The sequence below is a fragment of the Lissotriton vulgaris genome, chromosome 5 (assembly GCF_964263255.1).
Source record: "Lissotriton vulgaris chromosome 5, aLisVul1.2, whole genome shotgun sequence".
In the NCBI taxonomy this organism is placed as follows: domain Eukaryota; kingdom Metazoa; phylum Chordata; class Amphibia; order Caudata; family Salamandridae; genus Lissotriton; species Lissotriton vulgaris.
The window spans coordinates 967,487,723-967,500,670 of record NC_141693.1 but is presented as its reverse complement, the minus strand read 5'-3'; the positions used below and the strand labels follow the sequence as shown (position 1 = coordinate 967,500,670).

General features: G+C 44.1%; 1 protein-coding gene across 7 annotated transcripts in view; it reads left to right on the top strand.

The window, feature by feature from the left end:
- LOC147711836 (uncharacterized) overlaps positions 1-12,948 on the top strand; it is a 106,126-nt gene that overhangs the window by 20,757 nt on the left and 72,421 nt on the right. For 6 of the 7 annotated variants that reach the window (XM_086922559.1, XM_086922558.1, XM_086922561.1 and 3 more), the window contains 2 exons: positions 1,484-4,795; positions 7,745-7,989. In XM_086922559.1, coding sequence (XP_086778685.1) covers positions 1,484-4,795; positions 7,745-7,989 — 3,557 coding nt within the window. The remainder of the gene's footprint in view (positions 1-1,483; positions 4,796-7,744; positions 7,990-12,948) is intronic. The other variant, XM_086922560.1, reaches the window with a different exon arrangement.

Sequence of the window (12,948 nt, the reverse complement as noted above, 5' to 3'; positions counted from 1 at the left end):
AGCGCTACACTTCCGCTTCCCTCAGATCTCAGGGCAGCGCCGGATCTTCCACGTAAAGGTCCACAGGTGAGAGGGGATGACACCGTCTGCGCTCCCTCTCCCACGCAATGGGGACCCGGTTTGACACTGAGGGGGAGCTAAACAAGGTTGAAGACCTGCGCTCACAAAGCACCACTCCTCTAACTCCTGCCAATTGCTCACTTCCCCTCTACTGGACAAGAGTGGGTAGAAGTTTGGTTTTACACCACACACCCTCCTAGGTTGGAGACCCCCCTGTCCAGGGTCAGCAGGATGGGGCTAACTGGGTCAGGCTTAAAAATAGGAAAGAGAGGGGGGAAGGATCATAAAAGGGGCAACCCTTAAGAAGCAAGCTTCCCTGAAGATTCTACCCTCTACCAGACCCTTCGCCTATACTCCAGCTGCTCCTCACTAACAAGACAAAATGGCTGTCCAGCATTCCGCCTTTTATAGGCTGACCCTCAGAGGTCCAGAAGGTTCTGGAATGCCCTATTCTACTCTATGGGACAGGTTCTAGGTTTGTCAGTTGGGACAGTTGGTAGCCACCATTTTGTGACTCCAACTATATTCCTGTCAGAAAAGGCCTCTAGGCCTGAGGTGAAAAACTATGAGGGTGAAAGAACACCTATCCCCTTGACCAACACCTGAAAAAGCTAGTGGACGCAAAAATTAATAAAAGTATGAGGGGCAAAAAGGGGACAAAATAAATAATAAATTGGAGGGACTACGCAAAAAAATCAGACAGGTCTAACACTGAGGTAAAGAGTGTGGCAGTTACAAGCCACCATTTTGTGTGTCTATGTATTCAGTCAAGAAGCACCTAGGCCTCAAAACGATATAGGGATAAAGTAGCACCTAACCCTAAGGACAACACCAAAAATTCCAGTGGACATAAAAATGAAAAGTTAGGAAGCAAAAAGGGGAAAAAAATAAATAGGAGGGAACAACCAAAGGGCCGACAGGTCTAATACTTACACTTTGCATGGTCAGACAATTGAAATGTAATTTTGGGAAACCTAATATTGATTTTGCCCTTCATTTTGCTGCGTTGTGTAGGTCACTTCTTCTTGTGAGCCTTTCACTTGTAGAAATTAGCCATTTTTGCATGCTGATTTGGGACTTTGCCATACCCATTGTAGCATACTTACTCCCATTGAAGGCCTCTGTTGTTGATCTAATGACCACATTTGGAACTTCCTTGAATTGCCTATATCTAGACAAGTTAGTCTGGGACTAAATACGTAGTTAGAAATTAAATGAATGGCGTTCAGCTAATAGTGAGTCAGAACGCAGTGTGCAGGCTTTTTAAGTGTGCACATGCAGGCACTCATTAAATCACTCTGTGGTAGCTTGTCCACACTTCTGTGTTAACCTCTTGACATCCTAAAAAGATGTATGTAGATGATAGTTTCACTATTTGTTATTTCTATAGCAATGTTTTAACTTTGCTCAATGTTTTGTGTAGATGATGGTGCTGCAAGTGAGGGAGGTGCTGAAGAGAACACTGGAAGTACCGAACAGATTTCTGGCGGTTTGCCTACCAAATTGCTCTCTTCTACAGTTAAGACAACACACCGAAGATCAAAGTCTTTTAAAGAACATGACCAGTCACCTTTTAGTGAACTTTATGAAATGTTAAAGCATCATATTGACATCAAACCAAAGCAGCAAGATGACGAAAAGGGAAGAGAATTTGCTGAGGCAAATGACCAAAGAAATGTTGGAAATATTCTTCGTGAGAACACAAGTTCCCAAACACCTTCCTCGTCCAGGCGCAGATCTGGGCGAAAAAGTCAAACTAATTTCACGGACGTGCACACTCCACTTGAAAATGTTGAAGAAACTAGTTTTGATTTCTCATCTGAGGTGCGGGTTTCAGCAAGAAGTCCTTTAAGAAGTGGCTTAAGTGCTGCAAGTTACCAATATTCAGGCTTGGATATCACCCCAAAATTTGGCTACAGGGATGAGCGTGGAGGTGGAGTGCCCTCTCCCAATGCAAAGATTTTGGATTTCTCAGCAACTGAGCAACATAAAACTAAAATTACCCGACTGTCTGACTTTAAATTAGGTTCTGTAGGAAAGATAATTGATCAGAACAGTCTTGGAGAAACTAAAACATCTTATACAAGAGAAGAGTCAGTTACAGTTTGTTCACAACCAGGAAAAACTATTGAAGATGTGCAAACTGTTCGGTATGAAGATTTCATTTTGGAAGACCACAGTGCAAAAGAGAATAGTGGAAAACTTGAAGAAGGAAGTAAGCGGCTTAGTCAACGTAGATCCTTAAGTGCACAACAAGTAGTCACTGAAATTCAAGATGAGTTGTATTCAAATGTAAGTGGGAGTTCTCCGAGAAACAATAGATCTTTTGATGCATCAGAAAGTCCTAACGTGTTGGCAAACACTGTAACACAAAGGGGAAGATCAAGTCTGCATCAAACACCCATGTCTACTAAATATGCATCTGTCTTACCAAGTACTTCTCCTAGACAGGGTGTACCTCTTGGCCAAGAATCTGAAAAAGAAAGTTTGTCTACCCCAGACACTCTTACTGAACAGAAGTCAATCACCCCAAGAAGAGGTAGACCAAGCAGAGGTGAGGCCGCTAAATCTCTCTCAGTTTCACAGGGTCGTAGGAGTTACTCCTTGAGTGAACTAAGTGGTAGACAAAGTATGGATGTTTCATCTCAATCTGGAAATGAAGTAGATATATTGCAGCTTTCGTTTGAGACCAAGGAGTCATCTCACCAAAAATTGTCTTCGCAAAAGCGGAGGGGGAGGCCAAGCATGAAGACTACAAAGTCTTCCAGTTCAACAAATAGTGAATACAATCTAGAACAGACTAAAGCAGGTGAAACACCAGAGATGTCAGAAAATAAACCAAAAGGGAGGCGAAGTGTTTACCTAGATACTAAACAGTTGGCTACACCAGAGCAAGAACGTAAACCCAGAAGTGTCTCCTTGGGTAGCACAAGGGTTTTTTCTGAACTGCATGTAGAAAAGACCACTAACTTTGACCATTCCCCTCCCAAAAGAGGTCGTTTTGTTAAGGGACAGACTCCTAAGTCTACTTCAAAATCTCCGATTAGGACATCGAGTAAAAATACAGAACAGCAGAGTGTGCTTTTAACTCCAAAAGGTAGTACAAGTGTCACCCAGACTCCTAATTCTGGAGATGGCCACACTGAACAGAAATCCTCATCTGCAACACGAAGAGGTAGACCAAGAATTCATTCTCCTGAACAGACTTCTCTTTTGCCTCCTAGTTCTCCTCTTTCTCTGCAGTCAACACCAATGCATACACCACAGAGAGGCAGACCAAGGAAGACTCCAAAATCGTCCTCTCTATCACCCCATCCTGTGAGTTCTCACAGTGATGATGCTGTGGAAACGGAAGATTCCACTCTCCCTGAATCACAGAATTCCTTGGTTAAAAGGGGCAGGGGTAGGCCAAGCAAGGGCAAAACCCCTATATCCACTTCTGTTTCTCCCTACCGTGCTTCCCCCAAAAGTATTGGTGCATCGGACAGCCATGTGGTGCTTTCAACACTGGTCAGTGGTCGAACGCCGAAATCTGGTCCTAAGGAAGAGCCATCTACACCAGCACCCTCATCTGAGCAAAGTTTCTCTCCGACCCGAAGAGGTAGGACTCAGACTACAGTCTCACCCCATCAACTTCATGCTTTACAGTCTACACCAGTGAACAGTTCTGAATCTGGAGAAAATGTAGTCTCTGAAAAAAAGAGAGGCAGACCTAGTAAGGCAAAGACTCCCAAATCTGTGTCCCCCCATTCTAGTGAGTCTGTGGACCCTACATCTAGGGAAACGTCTGTTTCACCTCGTCGAACAAGGTCACCCATGTTTTCTCAGTCTACTGCAGTTGATACTACAATAACACCAGAGAAGTCTCTTGTAGCGCAAAGAGGCAGCAAAAGCACAGACCAGACTAATACCCCCTCATCCATGCCACATTCTGTGTCATCCCCCAGACAAAATGCATCTTTGTCCAGCAATTCTGATGGAGTTGATACTGTGGAGCTTCAGACGCCATCTCCTAGGCCTCGAGGTAGACCACGTAAAGCTGAGACTCCAAAATCACCGGATCATAAAATAACTCCGATACAGTCTACACCAATGACAATTGAGACTAAGGTGACCTTGCTTTCTGAAGAGAAAACTAATCATAACCCTTCTCCAAAACGTAGTCCAGTAAGCTCTTCTGAAGCTCGATTTTCTTATGGTGAGAAGAATGTTTTTTCTGTGACACGAAAAGGTAGGCAGAGTATTGCTCGGTCTCCAAAATCAATCTCTTCAACCCTTATAGTTTCACCTCTTTCTGTTCAGTCTGTGCCGGTAAATATAAACTCTGCTGAACAGAATGTGTCCCCTGCTGCACGAAGAGGTAGAACCAGTATGCAGCAGACTCCAAAATTAAGCTCTGTTTCTCCACCACATAGAAGTTCCCCACGAACATCTGAAATCCACCTAACAGGACAAAAATTGCCATCTTCAAAACGTAGCAGTCCAGACAGGACTCCCAAGTCTGCATCAGTGTCACATATTCGTGGAAGTTCTAGTTTAGGTGAACACACATCATTCGATGTACTTGACACTTCAGCTACAAAAAAGTCCTCCCCAGCAAGACGTAGGTCAGGTGCTGCTGTTCATCAAGATGGGAACGTTGTGACTGCTTCAGTGGAAGATTCGAGTAGCGCAGCAGAGTCTAAGAGGGTTTCACCAAGAAGGCATTCTGGAAAAGTCCATACTTCTGAAGTTGGTGAGTGTTGCTATTGGTCGCTTTTTAAATTTGTATGTCAATTTGGTGTTTATCATACTTTAGATCACCTAGAGGGCTGCAGCTAATTGGATTCGAGCTAGTCTATACAAGTTAATATCTGGATTTATCCAGTCTTTGCCTACACAACATTTGTTAAAATATGCCTGCTTCTTATCCGATCTGGCTGCAGCCGTACTTTCCTTTAATTCCATGATTAATATCGTAGTCAGTTTTTTTTTTTCATCTTCACAAGACTGTTTAATTCATGTCTTTATTTGCATACTAGTTGAGGTTGCTAGAAGCCTTGCAGAAAGTTTTGTAGAGGTTTTTTAAGGGGCGGGGTGGTAATCCCACCCCCCACCCCACACACATCTTGTGTTGGCTTGTTTATCACAGACCTGACTTCTTCCTGCCTATACCAACTCCACTGAATCCTCATTGAAATGTCTAAAGCTTAAGTATCCCTGGGTACCTAGGGTATGGGAGCTGAAGAGGACCCCTGGGACCACCTCACTGGGATCATGCCCTTGCAGCTTGCATGCCACTTTGACACTGAGGTGAAAAACAACAAAGTTGACATAGCACCCTACCTGGGTGCCCTGCCAGCCAGCCCTGCCTGATTGTATAGGTAAGTCACCCCTTTGGCAGATACCCTGCCGTACAGCCCTAAGGCAGGTTGCACTATACCACAGGTGAGGGCATATCTGCATGAGTAGTTATGCCCCAACAATACGAGTCAATTCTTGAAAATTGTAGGTGCCCGGGAAGCCGTAAGGAGTACAAGGGCTGGAAAGTCAACAACTCCAGTTCCCCAGCACCATAATGGCTTCACTGAAACCAGGGGTGTTGAGTACCAAATCAACTCCTTGTTATAAATCCACACTTATGCCAGAGTGACATTTATTTCAACATGTACTTGGATGGCACCTCGGAGGTAGCCCCTGACTGGCTTTAGGAAGCCTGCTGTTTCTGTAATACAATAGAATCCGCAACTACCCTACCAGGGTATATTTCATGGTCCCTAAGAGAATGCTGTTTCTAGACTCCCGGGAGAGCTTCTGCTCTCGGGTGCCTGAAGCAATGCACATCCTGGGTGGAGGTTTCACACCACCTCCCTCAGGATGGGCCCAGTGCTCGAAGGGGAAGCATTAACGGTCTGCCACCTTTGTAATGTGACCCCAGCCTCTGCTGATGACAGCCCCTGTTTTACTTTAACCCTTTCGATGCTGATGACGAGCTCAGCTCGTCATGATGCACGGTTGAGCTGTGCTGATGACAAGCTGAGCTCGTCATGAACAATGGGAAAGTGGGTGCCTGCAGCACAGGAGGGGAAAACACCTAGCAGCCAAGGTGTTAAGCAAGAAAACTGGCAGGAAAACTCCGAAAGACTAGGTGTGCCTCTTAGCCGCCTTCTCACCTCAGGTGGAGGTGAAGTGAAGCGCACTTTTCAGTCCCTCCATCTTGAGTATGAGGGGACTATTCCAATTGGGGCTGAATTGTGGACCCTCCCACAGGAGGCTGGTATGACTGAGGCTGTCGTCACCCCAGGTAAAGTGCCTATTAGCCCTACCTGCTACTTTCTAAATCTGGTATTTAGAAGGCTATCTCAGACCTTCAACTAGTTCTGTCGAAGCTGACCCTGCAAAGAAGCCTGAAGGTGACTGCCTTGGCCCCAGCTCTATTGGCCTGGCTCCAGCTTGCAAAAAAAGCGACCCACCTTGCACCGACCTGTGTACATTGAGCGCTGTACACTTTTGGGGGGCCCCTGGTCTCTGCATGGTATAACCATCCAAGTGGCATAACGTATAGAGCCTGCTTTCTATTCCTAGAAGACCTTTCCTACTGGCTCCTATATCTTTTCTCAGTCTTTCAGAACCACAGGGAGCAGGTCACTCATTTATTTGAATCCAGTTTGGAGACTGCCGTAATCCTGCATCTCCGACAAATAAATCAACAGGATAGGGCCTGATTTCATATTCTGGGTGTTGCTTCGTACCATACATTCTGCAAGTGTTGAATATTTCAAAGTATGTGATGACCAGGAACAGCTAATTTAAAATCCCAATAGGTGATGGGTAACTGGGTGCACCTGGTTGCAAACAGACTTAATCACTGCTCCAGTGCTAACTCTCTGGTCTTCAAATGATCTGTAAGTAACTGTTTATCTAATACCTTTCTGGAATGAAAGGTGATGGGTCAATCTGAAGTTCCCTCGATTTATCTGGTAAAGGGATGTCTCATCAGGATGTGTAGTTAGGGTTCCACTCCTGGTTGATTGCCCTACACAGCTGGTGTGCCTGTATCCTGGATGCTTCAGCACTGGTAGTCTTATCGAGCGTCCCTTCGCTGCTTGCTGGGTACCTCCGTTCAGCTAGGATCCTTTTCATTTGTCATAAGGGGCTGCTGACTGGTGCAATTTGCTGCCAAGCTGCTCCGTTTTCAAAACTCATGAAAGTAAATGTATTTGATTTCATGCTCCAATGATGTACACTTTCTTTAAATCATAATTGGCAAATCCAGTATTTCAGAAAAGGCAATAGCTATTAGATACACCAATCTTTGTTGGGAATGTCTGCTGAGATGCTGCAACTTCCTTCATTGGAAGAAAAATAGCACTTCACAAGTCCTGGCTAATAAATTGTAGCCCATTGCTGTCTCCTATTTAGTTCTTACACAGCTAGATTGTTTTTTTTTCTCTCTGATTTACAGTTTGTATCAATATTTAAGTGAACTGCTATACTCGCACTAAGTCTATTCTTGCTATGACAAATGTTAACCTGTGATCTGATTACCTACTAGATTTAATGCTCTCATTGATACAGAAGTATACTTTTCAAACTTTTTGCTGCCTTGTGGTGCCCTGAAAGCTTTTAAGAGCTAACAAGCTGCTTGAAAAACGTATGGTTTATTTATCTTTGTAATACATTTTTGAATGGGTTTATTTTCAAGAAGAGGCCAAGAAGTCGCCGAAAAAGCGCAGAAGTGGAGAGCTTGATCCATTACCTGAACCCCCGATGAAAAGAAAGAGGGTCTCGTTTGGCGGCCATCTGAGCCCTGAATTATTTGATAAGAGATTACCTCCAAATTCTCCCCTCCGGAAGGGTGCAACTCCAGCAAGATTGAGTTTACAGTTTTCAAACACGCCTCGTGCTGTTATAAGAAAAAGCTTTGGGAGCCGTCATGCTGTTATCCAGGTACTTGTTAAGAAGTTTTATTTTATTAAACCCCTGTTTTCAGTTATATTTTAATTGTTTTACTGGAGGTCACATTGCTTTTTCAAGAGCCATTTGCTTGTCTCTCCCAATAGTTGCAAAAAACTACTCTTGGCAAGAATTTGACATGGTTGGGTAATTAATTGCTACACAGAATTGCTTTTTCATGCCAGTTTATTTTTAACTCCTCTTAATGGTTCCCACCATCCTACTCCTGTTAAAAAAACAAAACGGCGCCCAGTCATCCTTTTTATTTTTCCTGCAATAGTAAACACTGGGGAAAGCCAGTTTTGCCAGTGCTTGTTTAGGATGGACCTACATGTCAGTGGTCTGCAGACTACTTTTTGAGGTGCATAATTGACTTAAATTTGCTTTAGTCTATGGTATAGTAGTCTTGTGCGCAGGCTGAGGTCCATCTTTCATGTTAAGCTGTAGTTCGTTTTTAAAGCTGTAGACTGCCGCTTTTTTGTGTGGGGAGGGTTTAAATGGTACCCAGTGTCCTGAAATGGAAGTTGCAGAATTTTCTATTGCAGCAAACCTAAATTGTTGAGGTCAGTGGGCTGCATCTTCTACTAGTGACTGGAAGCAGGAAAGAGACTGCATCATTCCTGTTGCATCGGTCATCAGTATGTCCACTAGATTGTCTTGTTAAAAATTCTCATGAGAACTTATAAGAGGTGCGACTGCTGTTAGATGGCAAATACTGTGTACAGTGAACCACTTGACTAAGGTGTTCATCCTTGCTGCTTAACGTTTAGCCAGTTGTGTGAAGTTCATGGACATTGTCTTGGTTCTGCATGAAAATCCAGAGTTTCAACTCCTACAGCACTGAGTTTGGGCACTTAAGCATGTCTCATAAAGGCACAAGTGTTACGCGCTAAAGAGCTTACTCTACCATTGCTACATATGATCTGAAAGAAGGTCTTTACTCCTATGTGGTGCTTATTTAAGCTAGGATAATAGTCAAGATTGATCTGGCATGGTTGTGCCGAGACCTTCACAAGCAGAATTGACCTAAACCAGGCTTTTGCACATTTGCTTTAAACCATTGATCTTTATGGCAGTCTGCTCCCTGTGCTGTCTCTCAAAACGTTGCTCAGCTTTATGGCCAAATGCTTGGTGGTTTGTGATCTTTGGAGAGATCTGGCTGTTGCTAATGCCTCTAACCAGATAGTTTTTAGGCTGAACAAAGCCTGCCTACCACATCAGCTTTCATACCTGGAAAGTGTTACTGCGAGATGCTTATGTTAAGGCTGTTGCTGTAAGAATTACTTTGTTGCTGCACCGGTATGCTGTTTTGCAGGTGTCCACCACACTTGTGGACATGTACAAGATGCAGCTGTGGATTACTAGCTTATACTGTAAATGTGGTTCTCCAACATTGTATTTTTAGAATTTCTCAGAAACCCTCCTGACCTCTCTAAGTTGTTTCGTAAGATTTGTTTCTGGTCTTTCATGTTTATTGCATGGTCAGTCTGTGCCTCCTTACAGACCTCAACCTCTGGAGGACTTGGCACTTGGTTAACAGGAACACATGGCAGAAGTGTATGACCTCTATGGTAGGTACCACATTGTACTGGATAACTGCTTACAGAACCCTTTTGCACCTGCCCGGATGTGTTCAGTATGGTAGCACTGGTTGCCCAAAAAGTTTAACTATTGTAGGGCTGCAAAGAAAAACAAAGTGTTTTAAAGTGAGCAAGGAGGTGCTAGGGGCATTTTAATCCTTGACCGCTTGTGGCGTTCAAAAATAAAGGGGACTTTAGGGGAACTTAATGTCAATCAAGATTAAACAACTAGTATACAATAAAACATGAGAATCTCTCATGATAGTCCATATTTATCGATGATCAGGACAGTTACTCGCACATGGTGATCAAAGAGCAAACAATAATTTGCTTCAACAAAAAACATGTTCTAATGTTGCAGGGATTCTGGGATCCTGTAAGGGGAATGACCGCTTCAAGTTGGTCTACTATATGGGCAATCCTAAATGGAATTTCCTCACGATTAGAGGGTGTTTTGTCCATGGCTTTATCAGAGGGTAGTGCTTAGCCTTTATTGTACACACTTATGCAAAAAATGTCACACACCAAGACTGATCTCAGACCAATTTGTTTGTATAACATTCGTATTTACTTATATATTTTCCTATAAGCAAGCCTGGCACAGGTAAGTGTAAATGGTACTTTTTCAAGGCAGGTTGCACAATACAAGCAAGTTTTTGTATATTTGCAGGAATTATCGGTTTACAGGTAAGCACTTGGTTGTGGTTTGGTTTCTGAGGTTAGAACCATAGTTCACCCATGTTCACGGATGCACTCTCAAAGCACCCTCAGCGGCACTAGGGTGGCCAGGTGCAGAGTGCTGAGGCCCAATGTTATCCATTGGGGGATAGTGGGGGCCTCTGATTGGTGTCTGCTCCCGAGCTGGCCACAAGGTGGTTGTAGGTGCAAAGCTCCAGGTGTTAGGCTCAGGGCAAAGGAGGACCTGATTAAGCACACTAGGTGCATCCACAGGGGCGGCTGGGTGCAGGGTGCTGGTTTGGCGTCGGGTGCCCGGTTTGTTTCAATGCGGATTCTCCGGTTTCAACAAAGACTGCAGGCTCTGATGAAGATCTTCTGGAGGCGACCACCAGTTGGAGAGGTAAGCCTGGGGATGCTGGGGACATAGTCGTTTGGCCACCCAAGGCAGTGGGACATCAGGCTACAGGCGTTTGTTGGAGACTTGAGGCAGGTCAGGGATCACCAGATCCTAGGTCTGGATTGCCGGGGAGACATCCTCCTTGTGTTGGGCCACTGTATCTCGGACTTGGTCTGTGGGTGAGCAAATCCAGTGCTCACTGGACAAAGTCTTGGTTTGGGAAGGCAGGGCAGGTCCTCCGGGTTCTTGGGGGCTGCTGGCTGCAGAACATTAAGAAAGTACAGTGGTCCCTTTAGGGGTACTCGTGATAATAGCAGCAGCATATTATCATACACCTAATTCAAATGTAAATTTTCCCCAGGAGTATTGACATTTATTGAACCGTTCCTAGTGTTATCAACCTTCATTATTGTTGGGTGAAGTCGCATGTAATAGTTTGAGACAAATTTGTATTCTAAAGTACAGTGGACAAAGGAGTTTTATTGGTTGTGTGTCTGAAGTTTGGAGTGAATTTTCCATGGGTGGTTTTACTGTTTGTATCTACCTCTGTTCTCCTCCTACAAAATGATTGAGGATAATTTTGATTGAAGGTCCCTTCTCCAGGTATCTGAAAGGTTGCTGAATAGCAACTTGATTATCTCGGGATGTATATAGTATTGTTTTACAGACCACTTGTGGGAACAGGATCGTATGTGGACTATGGCCTCCTGATCAAGTCACGGATGGAATGGGGTAAATATATGTATTAGCTCACTCTGCGTTCAAAGCAGGACTTTTGAAAGTAGTTGTAGACCCAACAAATAATCCTGCAGCTTCAATCTACCCCCTGTAAGGGGTCTAAGAACAGAAATAAAAATAAAGGTCTGTTGTATACACTGCTGTGTGAAATCTGTTTGCTGGCAAGCATTGTAGTCATCTGGATAGAGAATGCACAGATAGTGCCTCCTTCTGTACTTTCTTCGTGATCTCGCCCTCTGTTTTGAGGCCATAGTTTGACGCTTTCCAAACCATAGAAGCTGATCCCAGACAGCAGGTGATGGAGGAATGCTTGAGTTAATCTCTGCAGCTGGCAATTGCTCTGGCTACATACCAGTCCATTGTTTTTCACCCACTTATGCCAGTCTAGACAATGGCCTACTTTATTCAAATCTGTAGACGCATCTCCTATGGGGAACAGTTTCCCCCAACGGTGAGTTGAAGACTCCTCCGTAGGGGACCACAAGCAACTCTAGTCTGGTATTGCCATACTTGGGGCTCTTCAGCAGTGTACCTTGAGTCGTATGGCACAGTGAGCACAAGACTCGCACACTCCAGACTTTTCTTTATTCCCATCAACCAGAGATTGCCCGATTAAGGGGGCACTCGTCCATCTCAACATAATTAAAGATGAGCAGTATATCTGCTGCTCTAGGCATTTCACTCCCTTCTTTGAAATGCGTTTGTGTTCATGAACTTTATTTGAAAGCCCCTGTTGACACAACTGCTGGATGAACTCCGCAGTGAGAACCCACTAGGATTGCATTTCTGCTGAGTCATTCAAATTTACACACTCCAAGGTTTTGTTCTTCACCCTAATCCAACGTGACAGCACTTAACAGTGAGCATTTAAAGGTTGGTCCTCCTAAATGTTTGTTACTAATTACCTTTCACTTTGTGGAAGATAATTCCAGGCCTGAATATGCATTGATAATTAATCTTGGTAACATTTATAGGTACATAAGGCAACTGTAATTTAAGCCGTCTTCTTGAGTCTCAAATGCATCTGTTAAGTGAATCGGCCTAATACAAGCAAGTGATTCTTAAGCCAAACATGTTTTATCCAAAAACTCAACTCACCATTTCCTCGGTTTTAGTGTCATACCCCCCACCCCAGAGTTAGAAAATGGCATAATTGATTTTACTCTGTATGAGGCTAGTGTGCATTTTTAGTTGGACAGTGCTATTGCAGAACAAGTCATATTTACAGCACATGAACAAGCAAAGCTGAAGGATGTTTTCCTGCTGTAGAGCAAGGGCAGGACATTGCTTCCAGGAAGTTACCATGTTTGGCAACAACGCCGTGTGTGCGCAAGCCAATGTCTGGCCGTCAATAGAGCAGTAACCTAATCCCATTGTACTCCAGTTCTCCGTTGTTTTTATCTTTGGGTTTATATCCAACTCATGTTCCTCATTTTCAGGCTTATACGGCCTAGCCCCCCCCGCCCCCCCCCCCCCCCCCAAAAAAATTCTGGCTGAAGTGTGGTTGACACTGGAAAGTTTAGTTGGGAGCATATTAACCCCTACACCAGGGCATTATCT